At 36.2% G+C, this 19,619-nt stretch overlaps 1 gene segment (V, D, J or C); it reads left to right on the forward strand.

The window, feature by feature from the left end:
- Nucleotides 1–383: 383 nt before the first annotated feature.
- LOC112139684 lies at nucleotides 384–12,570 on the forward strand. The segment is given in 5 exon segments: nucleotides 384–459; nucleotides 10,137–10,355; nucleotides 10,479–10,514; nucleotides 10,604–10,711; nucleotides 12,328–12,570. Coding segments are annotated over 5 exon segments (405 nt in total).
- Nucleotides 12,571–19,619: the final 7,049 nt, after the last annotated feature.

A 19,619-nucleotide genomic window follows, 5' to 3' on the forward strand; every position in this document is an offset into this window, starting at 1 on the left:
TTTGAGAGGAGAACTTTCACCTCCGTCTGCTTCGGTTTATGCTGCTGAGCCTCATGCTGTGTGTCTACTTCTGGAGGAGGATATAAGATCTTCTTTGGATCTGGAACCAGATTAACAGTTCAAACCAGTGAGTTCAAAATATCCTTCATGTTTTTGATGCATTTTTAGGTCTGAACTCCTGACGAAAAAATGATTTTACATTTGTTTTACTATGAGCTTTATTGTGAAACGTCAAACATGACTTCATTCAAAAATTTGTTAAAACTCCTTTAAATCAATGATATTCTTGATTGAAACTACGATTAATGAACAATTTGACCTCAAAAGGATAACTTGAATCTGGATTTAATTCTGTTCAAAATCTGATTGTGATGATGAGTTTGTGTTGTGGAGTTTCATGATGTGTGACTGGAGTGAAGATGATCTTTGGATCTGGAATCAGATTAACCGTTCACACCAGTAAGTTTGATCTTTGATCATATGGCAAAAGATCAGATAACTGAGATGTTTGGAAGATTTTCCCTTTTTTTGTGCATTGATGAGCTGAAAGGATTATTGTGACTTTTGTACATCCGGAGGAAGATTATCTAGAAAATAATCCAAAATGAAACAAACAAATTTAAAATGACAGTAGTTTTGATGTTCATGATGCAGAAACGGCTGTGATCTCAGTCCAGCATGTTTCCATTCTGATGTCCAACTTATTGAACCGGTCTTCAATAAGTTCCAATCTGAGTCAGTTTGTGTTCATCACTTTCATGTTGTGTGAATTCTGCCAACAAGCTAATCTTTGGACCTGGAACCACTTTAACGGTCCAGATTGGTGAGTTCAGATTAAAATCCAACTGTCTTCAAATAATGATGTTTATTCTAATACAATTCCGCTTTTTACCTGCTTTTTATTTTAAAGTCATCGTGATTGCTGATTAGGTCCAAATTTTCAGACAAGTATTAGGTTTTTGTGAAGCGGATCAGCTGTTCAAAATAAGAATTCTACTGATATTTCATTTCTGTGAACAGAGCTGATAAGTATTCATTTGAAGTATCTGTAGAAAGAGGAACTTACAGTAATTGTTGAAGTTCTTCCCAGTTTACAAAGATGTGAGTTTGTGCTTTGGGTCTTCATGCTGTGTGAACACTGGAGGTGGATTTAGGATTTTCTTTGGATCTGGAACCAGATTATCTGTGGAATCCTGTGAGTACTGACTCTGCAGTAATATTGTACGTCTGGGCTTTGGGCTCCAGAGGTCTTCTCTGGACCTGGAAGGAGACTGGACAGGCAGAAATTTCACAGCTGTCAGTTTTATCTTTTGGTTTGTCATCGTGTTTTTTGTATTGTCCAACAACTGCTGATGGAACAAAAGTATTTACCCGTAGCTTTATTTATATACATGTTGGTCTGCAGCCTCATTTGTGGTTCGCATAGATAAAACGTCATAAGTCAGCGCTACCACTGCAAATATTTAGACAAAACTAACATCAGATTAATAATCTTTTGGAATTTATATCTTTGAAAATGTTATGTTTTTTTTTTTCTATCGTATCATCAAAACTGTGGAGTATCCACTCTCATGGGGATGCTGGTTATTGTGGGGATGTTGATGGTTGTGTGACGTATACTGGAAACAACAGACTGATCTTTGGATCAGGAACCAGAATCACCGTACAGACCAGTAAGTCTCTAATATTCTTCAGACTTAATCCAGGATTATATAGAAAAAAATCAGAGATTAAAAAGTCAAATGTAGACATGAATATTGGACCAATTTATCCACAGAAATATCAAACTTGAGATGATTTGATTGGAAACATAAAGTAAAACATATTTATCCGTTTAATTTTATCCACATAGACATGTAAACGATGACATTATAATTATTCTAATTTATAGACACATTTCGTCTCATACATACAGTACATCACAAAATGAATCCATTAAGTGTGAAGTTTGTCAAAACTGTTGATTCATTTTTTGAAAAAGGAGTTGGGGGAGTAAATTTATATATTCTCATACCGATTATATTCTGATTGAATATTTAAAAACAAATGGCCGAGATGAAAATCATCGATATCAGTTATGCTGATGATGTGATTCTGTTGAATGTTAAAAAATCTGCTGATCAGATTTTAAATATTAAACATTTAATCAAGCACCAGTTCGGTATATCTAAGTCTAATTTTTAGACTAACTTTTTGAGTTTTAAGAGGTTTAATCTTTTAGTGGTGATATTTAAAAACTCTAAATCTAGAAACCTTTTGTCGTGAAAGATGAAGAAAGTTATTAATCTTTTTAGGAATAAAATAGAACCAAAGGAGCTAAGGTTTGTGTGTAGTTGTGTTACTGTGAGGCCGTGTGAGTTTTTGTTGAGTCCACAGTCTTTGTGTGTCTACATCTGGGAACTGGAAGCTCTTGTTTGGGAGAGGGATCAGGCTGACTGTGGAGAGCAGTGAGTACTTTTCTGCTTTTATCACAAAGAAACGAGAAGTTTCAGGAGTGAAAATCATCAAGAGTTAAAAAAACATTAAAGTCCAGTTATTCGCAGATGATATGATTCTCTTCAATTAAATTGTATTGTTTTTATAAAACACTTATTCACAACTGAGGCTTTGCTGATACACAAATAGAAAAAAATAACTTAAAAACAGTTTATTAGGTAGAATTGTATTAATAAAATTCAGTCCAACTCATTGAAGTCAGATTCTCATTGTTGGGTAAAACCAACAGATTACATACAAATATTTTATTCACAACATTTATAGGTAGATTAAAATATTCAAATGAATAATTTAATTCTATGACCGAAAGAGTTTTTAAAGAAAATTGATTTTTGACATTTAAACAAATCATTTTCTGTAAACACACTATCCTTCTTTCACTTTGTGTAGAAACTAAGAAATCAGACTTTAAAACAATTTTTGAGAAAAAAAATCGAAAAAATTAATGTATCTTAAGGATGTAAAATTCATTTTAGGATGGAAGCAAAGCCATGAGACATAAGCATTGTGTGTAGTTGTGATGAACTGAGACTGTGAGTTTTTGTTGAGTCCAGAGTCTTTGTGTGTCTGCATCCGGAGTCAGAAAAATCATTTTTGGTGAAGGAATGAGGCTGAATGTTCAATCTGGTGAGTCAAATTCAAGTTAATTAGGAAAAGTGAAAGACTTGTGGGTCTACAGGAGTCGTTTCTAATTTAACATGGGCAAATATTTTTACGAAAAGTTACTCTTGACTTAATGTTTTATGTTAAAGATGTTTCGTCTGATATGCTTTGAGAATTTAAGAATTGAGAAAAACTCAAGGATAGGTAGCAAACATCTTAAATCCAAAACTTTAAGTCAAAATGTCTTTATTTTTAACTTTTCTGATATGGAAGCATCCTGGAGAATCAGTCTTAAATGATAACTTTAACATGAGCTCTATAGAAACAATGAAGAACATGTATCTTTTATTACATATTCTCTGACACGTCTTCTTCATTTAACAATCACATTTCTTAAATATTTGGAGAACATTGGGAGTCTCATGTGTTTGATCACTCACACAAAGCTCCCATAGTTCTTGTTCAGCTCACACTAACTGTGTGACTGGAACTGGAAACTTTAAACTCCTGTTTGGGAATGGGATCAGACTGACTGTGCAGAACAGTGAGTATTTTTCTACTAATTTTAAAACAAAGAAACAAGAAATGTTAGTTGTGATTTATGCAGATGATGTGATTTCTGTCAGAAAATGTATTATTCCAAATGAACTCCCAAATAATATTTTATTTTATTTTTTTTCCTGAAGATGCGTTTTGTATTTACTGATAAACGGGTAGAGGTTAAATCTTGTGTGACAGGCTGGAAGTTAAAGTAACTGCAGACCCAGGAGGACAAACATTTATGCAAACATTGTCATTTAACACACTTTCAACTTGTAAAAACTGATGTAACAAAATTACCCACAGCTTTAGGATCAATACATTATAGGAACTTTAAGTTTTAAATTGATATAAAAAATATTATAATTGAGCAATTTTTTAGAACAAACATGTCGACTTTAAAAATATTGTTTTTTGTTGCATTAACTGATCCATTACCAGTCATTTCTGTGATTTGGGCTCAGCCAGCCTGAAGCTTGTGTTTAGAACAGAACCAAAGTCCTAATTTAAATTTGTAAAAAATAAATACCATTGCAGTTAATGTATTTGGTGCTAACATCTCTCACTGCTCCGTACATCTTTGTCTCTAATCAAAGAAAAATCTAATCTAGACTTTAAATACATGTTTTAAATAAAAATTAAATGTACATGTAAAAAAGTCAGAGAAATGTAACATCTCAAATAGTGTTGGTGCTATAAAAACAGTAGATTTTTTTTCTTCTCTAGTTTTAACTGCAGAGAAATCTTAATTTCTTTAGAGCTTTTTCAGTTTTTTCAATCAAGTTAAATGCATTGATGAAGTACGTTTAGAAACAGCACATGTTGATCCAATAATATCAATACTAAAACGAAGAAGACCTGAAAATCTTGTTAACTTAATGTTCTTGTTAGTTTGGAGGTTTAAGATGTTAGTTAGTGAATCCTGCAGTTTCTGCTGGGCTCAGTCAGACTGTGTGACTAGTGGAGGATCACTGTATAAACTCATTTTTGGAGAAGGAATCACCGTAACTGTGGAGAACAGTGAGTAGATGAGAATCATTTTAAAATATTTTATGACCTTTTGATGTTTTTGTAAATTACTGACAGAGTTTCATCATAGTTCATTTATCAGTGGGTCATTTTTATTATTCCATGTATTTCTGTTCAGGTTAGGAAAGTCTGACCACTGTTCATTAAGATGCTTTGTTAAATAAGAAAGCTGATAGTGACATGATTGTGAATTATTAGAGGTGATCCATCAGCCGGTAGTTATAGCTGAGAGGTACGACACTGTGTGTCTGGATCAGACCAGAAAATCTTATTTGGTGGTGGTGTCAGACTGTTGGTGCAGAAAAGTGAGTACATCTTTCCAATTAATATTGAATTATAAACCAAAAGCTGTAAAATACTGAGAATTTTTTGTGGTTGGTTCAAAGCTGAAAAGTCAGATTTATGTATTTTCACTTTTATTTCTGAAGCTGAAATTTCCAAAAGAAGACCCTTTGTTCTTCTATGTAATTATAACGTATTACAGTTGAACTGAACGACTGCTAACGTTGATTAGAACTAAGAGAACGAGCGTCAGAGCAGTCTGTGTTTGTTGTTGGAGCTCCTCTCAGTGTGTGACTTCTTCTGGAAACCTGAAGCTCCTCTTTGCTGATGGAACCAAACTGACGGTTGAATCCAGTAAGTTTATTGTTGTATTTTTGAAAAAACACCTGAGAAAAATTCACAAAATCATACTTCAGTTTTAAAAGGACTTTGATTTTGTACATAAATTGTATTGAGCAGGAAAAAAAACACTCAAAATCATGACAGAAAACCAACCTATTTGGAAAATTCAGAATTTGTTTTCAATTCATGATTTCTCTGTGGGTTTTAACATGCTAAAACATATACACGTTCTTTAATAAACTTTAGTATTTGATTGATTTCTAAGTCTTCCATAAAGCATCAGTTATATTAACGAGTACAAATGTACAAATTAAAATCAAAAATATACTTACAATTGTTCTTAGTAGAAATTTGTTTTAGAATCAACAGTAATAATTCATTTTGCTCTTTAAATTCCTGAGAAAATGTTCAGATTACAATAAAAGCTCACGTTCCTACAGTAGATATAGAAGTGTTGGACTCGTATGATATTAGAGCAGATTAAATGTTCAAATATAAAGTCTTGATGAGGAAGGGAGTTTCTGCTCTGCTGGTCTGAACTGTGTGTCTGGAACTGGTCTCCAGAAGCTTCTGTTTGGATCTGGAGTTAAAGTCTTCGTCAGCAGCAGTGAGTAACAATTTAAACCAGAACAATCACTTTATTCGTTGAACTGACAGAACTGGCTGGTGGGACATTATCACTAAGATGTTCTTTGGTAACGAAATGAAGCTCATTGTCTGTTTAAGTAAGACTCTGATAAAAACATATATATATATTTATTTTGTTTTTAATTAGTTCAGAAGTGAAAAGTATTTATTTTGATATTATAATGAGGCAAAGATTCAAGAATAGAAAAGCTGTTTTTTTATGCCAAAAAGTTAAATTTAAACTGATGTCATTAAACTCGTATTGGTTCCAGTAAAAATGGTCACATGTTGTAAAAAAAAAAAAAGAAAACTTAAAAAAAATCACACACATTATTTTACATCTATACTCTATAGCAAACATTGTAGAACATGTATATTTTATTTATTTTTCTCTGTAGACCTTTTCTTCATTTAACCACCACATTTCTTAAATCTTTGGAGAACATTGGGTGTCTTGTGTGTTTGATCACTTCTTGTTCTGCTCACACTAACTGTGTGACTGGAACTGGAGGCTGGAAACTCTTGTTTGGGAATGGGATCAGGCTGAGTGTTCAGAGCAGTGAGTATTTCTTCACTTAAAACAAAAAACTCAAGTTTAAGGCCTGATTTATGCAGATGATGTGATTTTCTCTGTCAGAAAACGTGTCAATCCAAAATAACTCCCAAAGAAGTTTTTATGATGAAACTTTAGAAGTAGAAGTTACAAGAACAAACATTTCTTCTTGCATCAGCATTCAACACTTTCATCATTAATAACAGATTTAGCAAACTTACCTGCAGCATTAAGATCAATGCAATATAGGAACTTTAAGTTTAAATTTGTTTAAAATGTCTAACTATTGAGCAACTTTTCTCAACAAATTTAAAGACTCAAAATATTTTTTTTTGTTGAATTAATTTATCTTGTAATGGTCATTTCTGGGATGTTGGCTTCAATCACATTAAATATATGAAGTTAGTTTAAAAACAGCACATGTTGATCCAACAATATAGGAGAGAAAACATGACAAGATAGTCACTTGGTAATTCCATGTTCTTGATGGTTCTGGAGGTTTAAGATGTTAGTTAATGAATCCTGCAGTTTCTGCTGGGCTCAGTCAGACTGTGTGACTGGAGGATTACTGTATAAACTCATTTTTGGAGAAGGAATCACCGTAACTGTGGAGAACAGTGAGTAGATGAGAATCATTTTAAAATATTTTATGACCTTTTGATGTTTTTGTAAATTACTGACAGAGTTTCATCATAGTTCATTTATCAGCGGGTCATTTTTTATTATTCCATGTATTCCCGTTCAGATTAGGAAAGACTGACCACTGTTCATTAAGATGTCTTTGTTAAATTAGAAGGCTGATAATGGCATAATTGTGAATTATTAGAGGTGATCCATCAGCCTGCAGTTATAGCTGAGGGGTACGACACTGTGTGTCTGGATCCGGCCAGAAAATCTTATTTGGTGGTGGAGTCAGACTGTTGGTGCAGAAAAGTGAGTACAGCTTTCCAATTTATACAGAATTATATTAATTATCTCATTGTTTTTGATTCTCAACTTATGGTTCAGTGTTTTAATTTAATGAATATTGTTTGAAAAGTCTTCTATAGCAGAAAGTCCAGAACATTTCCACTGCTTCCAATCTAAAATATTACAATATTCCTAAAATGTTCTGTTAAAAATGTTCAGTATTTGAATGATGTGCAAGTTCTTCATAAAGAATCAGTTATATTAATGAGTACTAATAAACAAATTAAAATCAATAATACATTTAAAGTTGTTCTTTGTAGAAATTTGTTTTCGAATCAACAGTAATAATCACATTTGATCTTTAAATTCCTGAGAAAATGTTCAGATTACAATAAAAGCTCACGTTCTTACAGTAGATATAGAAGTGTTGGACTCGTATGATATTAGAGCAGATTTGTTAGATTAAAAGTTCAAATATTAAGTCTTGATGAGGAGGGAAGTTTCTGCTCTGCTGGTCTGAACTGTGTGTCTGGAACTGGTCTCCAGAAGCTTCTGTTTGGATCTGGAGTTAAAGTCTTCGTCAGCAGCAGTGAGTAACAATTTAAACCAGAACAATCACTTTATTCGTTAAACTGACAGAACTGGGTTGTGGGACATTATCACTAAGATGTTCTTTGGTAACGAAATGAAGCTCATTGTCTGTTTAAGTAAGACTCTGATAAAAACATATATATAGTTTTTTATTATGTAATTCTTTCATTAGTTCCGAAGTGGGAAGTATCCGATTTGAAATGATAAACAGCAAAGATCCAAGAATAGAAAAACTGGTCCTTTCTAAAACTTAAATTTAAACTGATGTCATTAAACACGTAACAGTTAATGTAAATATTAACATATGCTGAGGGAAAAAAATCTGTTTCCATTAAGAAAACTTAATTCACACAAACTTTCTTTAATCTGTTTCAGATGAAAACTAAAAATCCTGCAGTTCTTCAGATCTTAGGGAAATCTACTAAAGTAAATTCAGTAATCGTGACCTGCACTAATAACTACACAAATGTTTGTTTTCACACTTTGTTAGTTAGTTAGAGTGGTGCGTGTGTTGTGTTTGTGCTGTGATGTGTGTCTGTGTGTGACTGATGGAAGTTGGAGACTGATCTTTGGACGAGGAATGAAGCTGAAAATCCAAACCAGTAAGAAACCATCATTTACTGGACTTTGGTAATTCTGATATCATCTTAAAATAAAGGGTGTAGCAATTCATTGTAATGATGATTTCATTCTGATCACCATTTGCAGTTGATGGTACGATTCACAGTTGATATTGGCTCATTTTGATCGATCCGATTCACTGACCTTAAATCCACTCAAACTAAAACTTGAACCAGTTACTCAGAGATAGATAGCTGATACTGAACAGTACAGGTGAACATTTTTAGATCCCTTGTATTTCTTGCAAGATAACCAAGTGTAAATTAAAAGTGTACAAACAAACAAGTAAACAAGTATTAATGCCAAATCTATTCACATTTTAGTTTCATAAGGTTAAGTCTACTATTGTTTTTCCACTTAAAATAATACATACTAGAACATTCCAACACAAGCGTTTCCACACATTAGACTGTAATATTGGTTGATCATTTCTTGCTGCCATCAACTGTGTCTGATAAATTACCTCAGACAGATCGAACTGGTTGGATCAAAGCAATACAAACTGATTCATTAATCAATCGTTGCATCCCTATCTTAGAGCAAACTTTTATTTACTAATTTTCAATCAGAACTTAAACCAAGAAATCCGACATTCTTGGAATTTTTGTTTGAACTCGGTCAGAGACCAACCTTCAAAGGATTCTTCGTTACCTATTGCTGTTGTTGTTGGGGTTTCCTGTGCTGTGTGACTCAGTCTGGAGCTCAGAAGATGTTGTTTGGGTCAGGGGTTGGACTCTCAGTTGAAGCAAGTGAGTGCATTCTGGTTCTGAACATTTTGTTGATCTTTAAAGGTTTTGATCAGAATTTCTGCCTCCATTTTGTTCACTAATTGGAATAATTGTAGTTTTGCCAGACGCCTCCTGTTGCTTTTCTCTCTGTCATTGGACTTTACAGTCAGTTCTGAGAATCACTCATTGGTTGGAGTTTGGACTGGTGCCCAAACACGATCATGTTCACATTAAATACTAAATGTTGTTATCGTGATACGAGGCGCTTCTCTTTCTCAAGTTCTCCTTCACTGTCTGATCGGAAGCTGTTGGAACAGGAAGGCGTAATGGACAAAAGAGATTTTCCTCTTCTGTTGTGCATTTACTGCTTTCAGATCCTGTTTGGATTTGGACTTGGTCTCATGGTACAGAACCATGAGATCGATCCCCTCCTTGTTTTATTTTTACTTACACACGTACAGAGCAAAACGGTGTTCAAGTCAAATACTTCTGTGGCCCAAGATGAGATTTGATTCAGCATGGATTGAACTGCACACGAAAACATTACTGAGATACTGTCAGTAATAGACAAGTCCGAGACAAACGAGTTGAAAAGGACGCTGGAGCTGTGAGGACAAACCTGTTGGGTCTTTTAACACGGCAACATCATCAACAAAACTGGTTTTGGTGGTTCTGTCCACATGACACGAGTTTGAGTCTCATCAATGGTTTTAGCTCTGCTGTCTGTCACGGTGTGGCAGTGAGTTTCGTCTCCATGTTTCCCGTTCAAGATCTCTGAATGTCGTGTTCATGACAGCTTCTTTTGTGTGTTTCAGCAAATAAAGTCCAGCCGAACTTTTACCACCTGGAAAACCCAAATGAATTAGAAGATGATGTATGCTTGGCCACAAGCTTTACAAGATATTATGCCGTGAGGGATACAGCCAAACACCCAGAGGGTTTCAATAAAACAAAGCCCACGATGATAACAGGCTCAAATGGGGTCTACAACCAAGTGGCCTTTCTTGACAAAAATGGAACAGAAACATGCCGAGGTGAGTGTCTCCATGAGCACAAAAGTGAATGGTTTTATTAAAAGGTTTAAGTTTTCTATGATAAAGTTAACATTTTCAAAATTGAGGAAATACTAATGTTTTGTGCTCCTATTTGTGTTACAGCTCTCTCTACGGATGAACCCAGTTCTCCTAAACCTGGTAGGTGTTCAGCTCGCTCGGACCTGAATGTGTTTCTAAAGTCTTCTGTTTGGGTCAGAGTCTGATTTCCATTCTGCTCCATTCTGCAGACCCCGTAGTGAACCTGGCATCTCTGACCATCTTCGGCCTCAGGGTGATCTTCTTCAAGACGGTCGTTTTCAACGTCCTGATGACGCTGCGCCTCTGGAGTAGCCAATGTGAGTACTAAAATATATACATATATATCATAGCCTGCACATAACTACACACTGATCCACCAAACATGAGCTGAGGACTTTACTTGGACTTGTTAAGAAAGAGTAAAGACTTGATTTGGTCTTTTTTAATCAAAACCTGTCTAGACATGCTTGGTTCTTGTTATTAAATAAAACAACTTTTGACTTGTTACCAAGGATGACTTAGACTCCCTGGTAAATACTAAAGACTTGATTTAGACTTGTTATTAAAGACTTGAATTAGACCTGTTATTAAAAACTTGACTTGGACTTGTTAAAAAATACTAAAAACTCATTTTGAAATTTTTACCAAAGACTTGAATTGCACTTGTTACCAAAGACTCAAGTTAGATTTGTTACCAAGGACTTGAATTAGAGCTATTATCAAAGACTTGAATTGGACTTGTTACCAAAAGACTTGAATTACACTTGTTACCAAAAACATGATTTGGACATTTGACCAAAAACTTGATTTGGACTTGTTACAAAACACTTGGATTACACTTATTACCAAAGAAATTAATAACACTTGTTGCCAAAGACTTGATTTGGACCTGTTACTAAAGACTTGAATTGGATTTATTACCAAACACTCGGATTAGATTTGTTAGCAAGGACTGTAGTTAGACCTGTTACCAAAGACTTGAATTGGACTTGTTACCAAATGCTTGAATTTGACTTGTTACCAAAGACTCAGATTAGATTTGTTGCCAACGACTATAGAATTAGACCTGTTACCAAAGACTTAAATTGGACTTTTTTTCAAAGGCTCAAATTAGATCTAATACCAAGCCTTGATTTGGACTTGCTACCAAAGACTCGAATTAGATTTTTTACCAAGGGCTTGAATTTGATCTGTTACCGAGGACTTGAATTGCACTTGTTATCAAAGACTTGAAATTTGCTTGTTACCAAGATTGACATAGAGATGTCACTGAACACCAGATACTTGAATTGGTCTTGTTACCAAAGACTTAGGCTTGACTTGTTAGTGAAATTTCAATACTTGACCCGGACTTTTAATCAAAGACTTGAATTTAGTATTTATTAGTGGAATTCCCCTTGAGATGTACCATCTCATTTTCGAGGGGGTCCAAAACATTGGAATTGATCTTGTTACTGAAGACTAAGCTAAACTTGGATTTCTCAAAGATAACAGACATCAAAGTTCAAAGTCTGTTAATGGCTTCAGTGAAGTTTTAGCAAAAATCTTAAAAAACAAACCTAGTCTATTACTTTACTCAGTCCGATTTTCATTTAAGAAATGTAAACTTTAGAAGACCAAATGTTGGAGACGATCTGCAATGACGCACTTCAAAACGTCGTTTCTGGAGACGCTATCTGAATTTCTCCTGACCGTCCAAGTGGAGGAGAAAGAACAGGTGATTATCTAGGGATCATGCTGTCCTGTTTGATCCAAAGTGTGTAAAACTTAATGATTGAAGTTAAACGAGATTTCCTGAAAGCGTACATGAGTTCAGTTCTAGGTTTTAGACGCTTGAATGAATTATGGCCTGTTTATGAACTGCAGAAGTGTTTTTTGTTTGTTGATAATGATCCCATCAATTAAAGTTTCTTTTTTTGCTTTTTTCTTTCAGAATCTTGCCAGACTCGATCAGAAACATCACTGTGAAGATGAAGATGAAGACCTGTACATAATCATATGAGCTACTTGCTGTTGCGTCGGGGAGAATGAAGCTGTCCTGCAGAGAACGTGCTGAAGATTATCGAATAGAAATGTTATTTTTGTGTTGAATGCATGAATAATTGTTGATGTAAATATGACAGTTCAAGGCTTTATCATGTAATTTCTTATATTTTAATAAATTCTATGAAAAGAATTTTACATCTTTTTGTGTTATTCGTCCATCCATCTTGGGGTCATGGGGTTGCTGGAGCTAACCCCAGTATTGTAGGGTGAAGGCAGCATATATCGTGAACAGATCACTTGTCCATTGCAGGGCCACACACACACTCCATAGAGACAATTGGGGGCTGTAGGAGGAAGATAGAGTACCTGGACACCCACGGATCCAAGAGGAGGACATTCAGAGACTCTACACAAAAGGGCCCATCTGGGATTTGAACAAGGGTCTTCAGTAGACGGAGCAATACAGCAGGTTCAGATGAAAACAGATCTTCTGTGTATGTTTTTAAACGTTCTATGTCAGGTAAAGCAGATGTAAAAAGAACTAATATCAGTGAAATTTGACTAATTTTCATTCAAACTTTGGTTTGAGCATTTAAACCAGCTGGTGACTTTTTGAGGAATTATAGAACAGCAGGACTGTCAAGAATTAGGTCAGTCTCATCTTATTAGTAACAAATACATGAACCCATTCTTCTGAATCTTTTTTTCTACAGACAGCAAATACTCAAATAAACCAAACAGAGTGGTGCACATGCAAGCAAATGGTTCCAAAATGCATCAAAAGTGCAAAGATTTGATTGGAAAAAGGTCTATTTCTCTGTTTATCTGCTTTACCCAAATGATTTATCCAGATAAGCTGTGGTCAAAATGGACAAGATAATGCAAATGTGCTTCTTCTAAAAGTCTCTATAGACCCCCGCCCACATTATATTTAATGTTCCAGCTGATCAATCTGCACCATAGAGTTAACTGGTTCCAGTCAGCTGACCACCATCAACAGATGACAATTTTTAAGGGCATTCTGCAGATGATAATCTAAATGTACACAAATACACATGGACAAAACGGTACACAACTAAGAGGGCTTAACCCTCCCTCCACAGAACACAAGTACAATTAGGGCACAAAATGGCAAGCCCTCACCTCAAATGGATGACTGCTGTACTCAAGGAATAAATCGTCTGCAGCCTTAACGTTGTCACCATGAATGTGCCTCATCTCTAAACTGTGCCCTTGAGGTCATGGGCACACTGGCGTTTGGATGTGAGTGGACCACCATAGGGACAGAACTGGGATGTTCCTGATTTTAGAAATATTCTGAAAGTGAAAGAATTAAGTTCTACAAGCTTGACTGATCTCAGAGTCCTCATTAAGTCCTGTTAAAAAATGACTCCAAGGTTTCTCAGAACTGGACAAGGGACTAAATGAGTACCACTCAGTGTGATTATGTTGTTTTAAGTGTATCCCTGAAGCGCTTGGATCCAAGAACTGTTTTATCTGAGTTTGGAAAAAGAAAATTGTAATTCTACCCAGCCTTTAAATCCATGAAACACGCATGAAATCCTGAAAACTGAGACATCTTCTAATAGATAGTAATATGATAAATGGCATATACTTTTATGGGACTTTAAAAAGCCTGAAGCGCTTCAGTCACATTCCTATTCACACATTCACTTACTGATGGCAGCTCTGCTTCCCAACCCCGGTGCTAATCTACAACCAGGAGCAGTGTGGGGTTCAGTGTCTCGGCTAAGGACACTTTGACACAGGGCAGGGTGGAAACCAAACCTTTGATCTTCCAATAAGAGGGCGACCGCTCTCAATTTTATTGGTGGTGATGGTGGTATGTTTGGACTTAACATTGCTGGACCAAACACAGAGCCCTGTGGTACACCATGACTGACTGCTGTGTGAGGAAGACTAGAATTAATTTTTAGTCCCTTAATGGGGAAATTGCTTTATGGAACAGATACAGAAATGAACAGTAAAAAGAGGTAAAAGATGGAAAACACAGTCTCTAAATATCTAATGTGAATGTTAATTAAAATTAGAAAGATCTAAACAGTCATTCTCATGCTTGGGTTGGTAGTTGTGGTGGGCGTGTTTGGCTGCTCAGGGGTTCTGTGAGGGATGTTCATTGTAGAGCCTTGCAGGAAGGACAGACCTGCACGATCTTTTCACACAGTGAGAATGGCTGTGATGCTGCTGTTCCAGCAGGCTGTGCCTTACATGATGGCTTATGTCACTACACAATCACAGAAGGTCCTCAGGCCTCAGGAGGGACTCCTTCAACCTGATGGACAGCAGCCTCCTCAGCAAGAACAATTTGTTTAGTGCAACCTCTAGCACTAAAAGAACCATTTGGTCCAGTTTCTCACAGACCAAAATCCAGCGAGATCTGGAAAATCCCACGCTATTGTTTAGAAAATACACAATATTTATGTTTTTGTGGCAATTAAATTTTATTTCAAACATGTAGCTTTTAAATACTACAATATATGCAATGTAATATTATCGACATGTTTTCAAAACTGTTTTTTTTTACTTTTGACAGCAGAACAAACAAGTTCCTTTCAAAATAAAATATACCCTGTAACAATTAAGGTTCCTCTGCTACAGCTGAGTAACTTAAAAAGTAAATTGCAAGTTTGTCAAACATGATGCTTTTTATCATCAGGGTTTTGGTGCATCATTGTTCTCCTTTGACTGTCAAACATAAACAACAATAAAGTAGAATACAATTATTAAAACAAAAATGAAAACATTAAATAAATGAACAGCTTTTTATTCTCATTTTTAAGATGAGAGGCCCAAAACACATACATCTAGATCAACTTTAACCATTTTAGAGTCATTTACAGAAACATAAGACTCGTAGAGACTTTTATTTGAATAACTTTTACAATAAAAACACAAATTTAAAAAACATTTCTACAGAATTTAATGACAGTAAATGAAACTTTTTTTCTTAATTTTGCTCTGTAGTTTGAAATATAAAAAAACCTAAAGAGAAATGGCAAAACTTAGCTAAATAATGCATTTTTTAATTGATTCATGAATATTTTTAAAGCTATAGCCACACTAAATGGATAAAAGGGCCACATGAGGGTCCAGAGCTACAGGGGAAAAGCTTTGCTCTCCAGCTTGCCCAACACATTTTGAGTCAATATTAGTATCCTTACAGACAAAGACTAAGAGATTATCAATGCAAGCTTCTTTAAGCATTAGTAATAGGAACTGGGCTAAAGGAACTGCTGTTTTATTAATAACAATAATAAAAATATTTCTAAACAAATATTTTTGATTCTTTCATTTGTATCTGTCAGGAAGTGTTTGTGCAGGACCCAAATGCAGGAGACTGGGGTTTGGTGACAGACACTGAATATTTCATAAATTAAGCAAAACATGACAAAAACCATGGAGAAACATAAAGGATGGCAGAACATCGCAGAGCAGATGACAAGGATAACAGGGCAATTAACTGAATGTAAGACAGCTGTGGATCATGACAAACCTGAAACTGCTGTGACTGACGAGGGTAGCTTAGAACATGACCAAATATAACAAACTAAACCACAGAATCCTCACAATAATGGCCTACCACTATTTTCATTTACCATCCTTCAAAATGCCCCAGCCCCCTTCTGTCCCTAAATAAAAGGTTCTAGCTCTGTCATTAGGTCCAGTGGCGGTGAAGAGGAGGGGCCTCTGGTCACAAGCATGATTGTGCCAGTAAAAAATTTCTACCCGGAAGCGGAAATTTCGTAACTTTACCTGGTTGTGTAAACAGAAATTTCCTAAACTTAAGGGAACCTTTTCAAAAATGACATTAAAAAAAAAAAAAAAACTTTTCAGAACTATATGCTTTTAAGCTTTTAAACGCAAATATACTGTCTAGAAGTTTAGTGAGCAAGATGAGCTTCAAATGGAACAGACAACGTTAATCATTTTATTTGTGTTGAGTCAATATTAACAAGTGTTCAAGTTTGTATAAATACACCTGTTAACCTCTTGAGAAAAGAACGACGAAATACTGTTTTTTTCTCTGTGAATCAGTGGATTATGTAAGCAGTTACAGTATCTCAAAGGGAAAAAGACTGAGAGCTTAAAACAGGGGGTTCCGGTTGAGGACTTCAGGATAATGATTTTGGGTTTATGTTTTTTGTGGCTGGCTCTGGCTATTAATTTACCAACGCCATATTTTTTCTTTGTGGCCAGATTCTCTTGGAGAGTGAAGAGGAAGAGTGCCAGTACGGTACCCTGGGGGACTCCCACATTGCAGCTTAGAAGGCTTGACTCACAGCCCCTGGCTCCTACAAACTGAGGCCTATTTGTCAGGTAGTCCAGGATCCACTGGCTCAGCCCTCTTCAGTTTGTCCATTAAAAGAACCAGCTGTATGTTGTTAAAAGTACTAGATAAGTTTAGTAAGATTCTCATAGTGTTACCAGGCTTTTCCAGGTGAGTCTGAGCACAATGAAGCATCGATGATGGCATCTTCCACATTGAAGCTAGATTGATGGGTAAACTGCAACAGATGAATCACCAAACTCAACTCAAGACACAGAGTACCACTCATAGATCAAGGCCAAACATCATCTCTACAGTACTCTATAGACGCCTGAACCAGATGCCATCAGGTCCAGCTGGGCTTTGGTTGCAGAGAGGACCATGGGTTGGCAGGGGGTCTATTGGCTTCATGTGTCTGTGCAGTAATAGGGTGGAGGAATGGACCAGAGATGTGAAGAGATGCAAGAGGGGGTTAGTGTTCTGGATGCAGGTGTGTAGAGGAGAGGTGAATGGTCAGTCAGTTTATATTGTTAACACACTTCTGATCCCTCCAGCCAACATATGTGGTTCTTTGATAGTGAGATGGTTTAAAGCAGGGATGTCAAACTCCAGGCCTCGAGGACCGGCCACCTGCTGGATTTCCAGAAATCTTGCCTTATCACCTACTGATCACCTGGACCACGTGTGTTTAGCTAATAAGGACCTTCAACGGCAAGTTGGTTTAAAAATATGTTGGACACCAGCCCCTGAGGCCTGGATTCAGAAACCCCTGATTTAGAGGCCCCCCCACTCCCCACTGTCTTGATGTTGCATTTGCTCCTCCATTTGTTTTCTTTAGCTGGCCTTTCTCTCTCAGATCTTTTCCTGAGTTTCTTCAAATCCCTGATCTGAAAGCTCTCTTCTTCGCCTTTTGGAGAGTTTTGATGGCAGGAGCTATCTACTCTTGGTTTGAGAGACACTCCAATATCCAGAAGGGTTTGCTGTTTTCAGAACAGAAGTTTCTATAGTCAGTGATGGAGCCTGTAATGGAGTTGAAGTTCTCTCCATGTGTGTTGTAGAGCTCTGATGCAGTCGTGTTTTCCATGCTGTGGACATACAGCATGTCCAGTATTGTATTGTCTCTGGTGGGACAGGTATACTGTGTGAAAGTGGGTAAAACAGATGTGGGACACAGATGGGTAACGTCTTCAGAAATGAAGACCTGTGACTGGTGTTTGTGCACCTTGCTGGTGGAAGAGCAACATCTGTAAGGCTGCATCTGCGTTAGCAGAGGGGGGCACATGCACTGCAATCAAGACAACATGTGTGAACTCCTGTGGTAGGTAGAATATGGCCTCATGCCAACCGCAAATCGTTCATTTCTCTGCTCCATAGTTGCTCCTTCACAGTGCAGCCTCTCAGGTTAGAACTCTAAACTTCTGTTCACTGATGTCAGCTGTTCAGACCACACACAGCAGGTACAAACGACGGGGTCAGCTGTGTTTGTGAACACACTCTCTGAATTCCTGTTAGTGTCTTGTAAATGTGGCAAGCTTTTCCATGTTGTTGGAGATGGACCTCATATTTCCTATAATGAAAGACTAATTTAAAAAAATATCTTTGTCTTTGTGTCTTTGAAATAGCACAAAATATCAGATGAAAATTAATAAAAGTTAAAAAGTATTTCCAAATAAATTAACAATTTGTTGCAATATCTGTTATAAAACGCTACATTCATCTGTATCAAATGCAGCACTAAACTCTAAAAAAGGAGTATAGACACAAATCCACGGTCTGTAGCCATGAGGAGTTCATTTTGCCCTTCAGCAGAACTGTTTCAGAGCTTAGCTTCTGCTGCCAGAGTGATGAAGGATCGTCTTGTCTCTTTAAACACAAGTAGCTTTACTTAATTTAATTTTAACTTCAATAACTTGTATTTATCTTTTTCTTAATATTTTTGTTTTTTGTTTAACTTTTTACACCTATTGATACTCATGCCTTACCTTGTTTGCACATGAAAGTATAACTTACTGAAGCTAAATTCCTTGCATATACACTGTAATCATTCATTCATTCACTCCTTTCATTTATTGATTTATAAAGCACCTTCCACCACCAGTCAAGGAGGCCCAAAGTGCTGTACACAAGGAAAACAAAAACAGAACACTGTGCAATAGTAAAACATAAAAAAGAATAAAAGACATAAAACCAAGAAAACAATTTTAAAGCAGAGATAAAACCACCATAAAATAGAATAAAAAAGCTAGGCTGATGCTAAAAGGCTGTAGTGGAGGAACAACTCTTTTAAAACACTCCAAAAGCGTGATCTCTCTAATAGCTGGTGGCAACTGATTCCACAGTTTGGGAGCCAACACTGAAAAAGCACAGCCCCCCCTGAACTAACGTTTGGTTCTGGGAACCAGTAGCATGCACTGGTCTGCGGAGCGAAAAGGACTTAGTGGGGGAGTATTTAAAACCAGACTGGAGAGGTAGGGAGGTGCCGTCCCTGCCAAAAGTAAAAACAAGAATTTTGATAAAAATCAAATATTGCACTGGGAGCCAGTTCAAAGAAGCCAAGATTGGGGTTATGTGGTCAAACTTTTTTACCCCACAAATAAATCTTGCTGCTGCATTTTGGACCAGTTGCAGCCTTGGCCAATAAAGTTCATTCTGATTTTTCAAATCAGTATTTTATGATTAAATATAAAAAGAAGCACTTTTCATCCCCCTTTAACTCCAGTTTATTTCTGTGCAGAGAGGGAGAAAGTGGAGTTGGCTTTATAAATCAGTCTGAGTTAAAATTCTTACTTAAAAAAAAAAAATGGCATCTGGCTCATAGCTGCACGTCTGGACAGCCCCAATAATGTTTGCTATTTTTGTTGAACCCGTAATGTCAGGGAGTGGGTGTGAGGGGCTGTAAGCTAGCAAGAGAGAGTGTAAATAAAGGGATGATGGGAAATAAATGCAGGCTT

Source organism: Oryzias melastigma, linkage group LG17, assembly GCF_002922805.2.
Source record: "Oryzias melastigma strain HK-1 linkage group LG17, ASM292280v2, whole genome shotgun sequence".
Taxonomy (NCBI): Eukaryota; Metazoa; Chordata; class Actinopteri; order Beloniformes; family Adrianichthyidae; genus Oryzias; species Oryzias melastigma.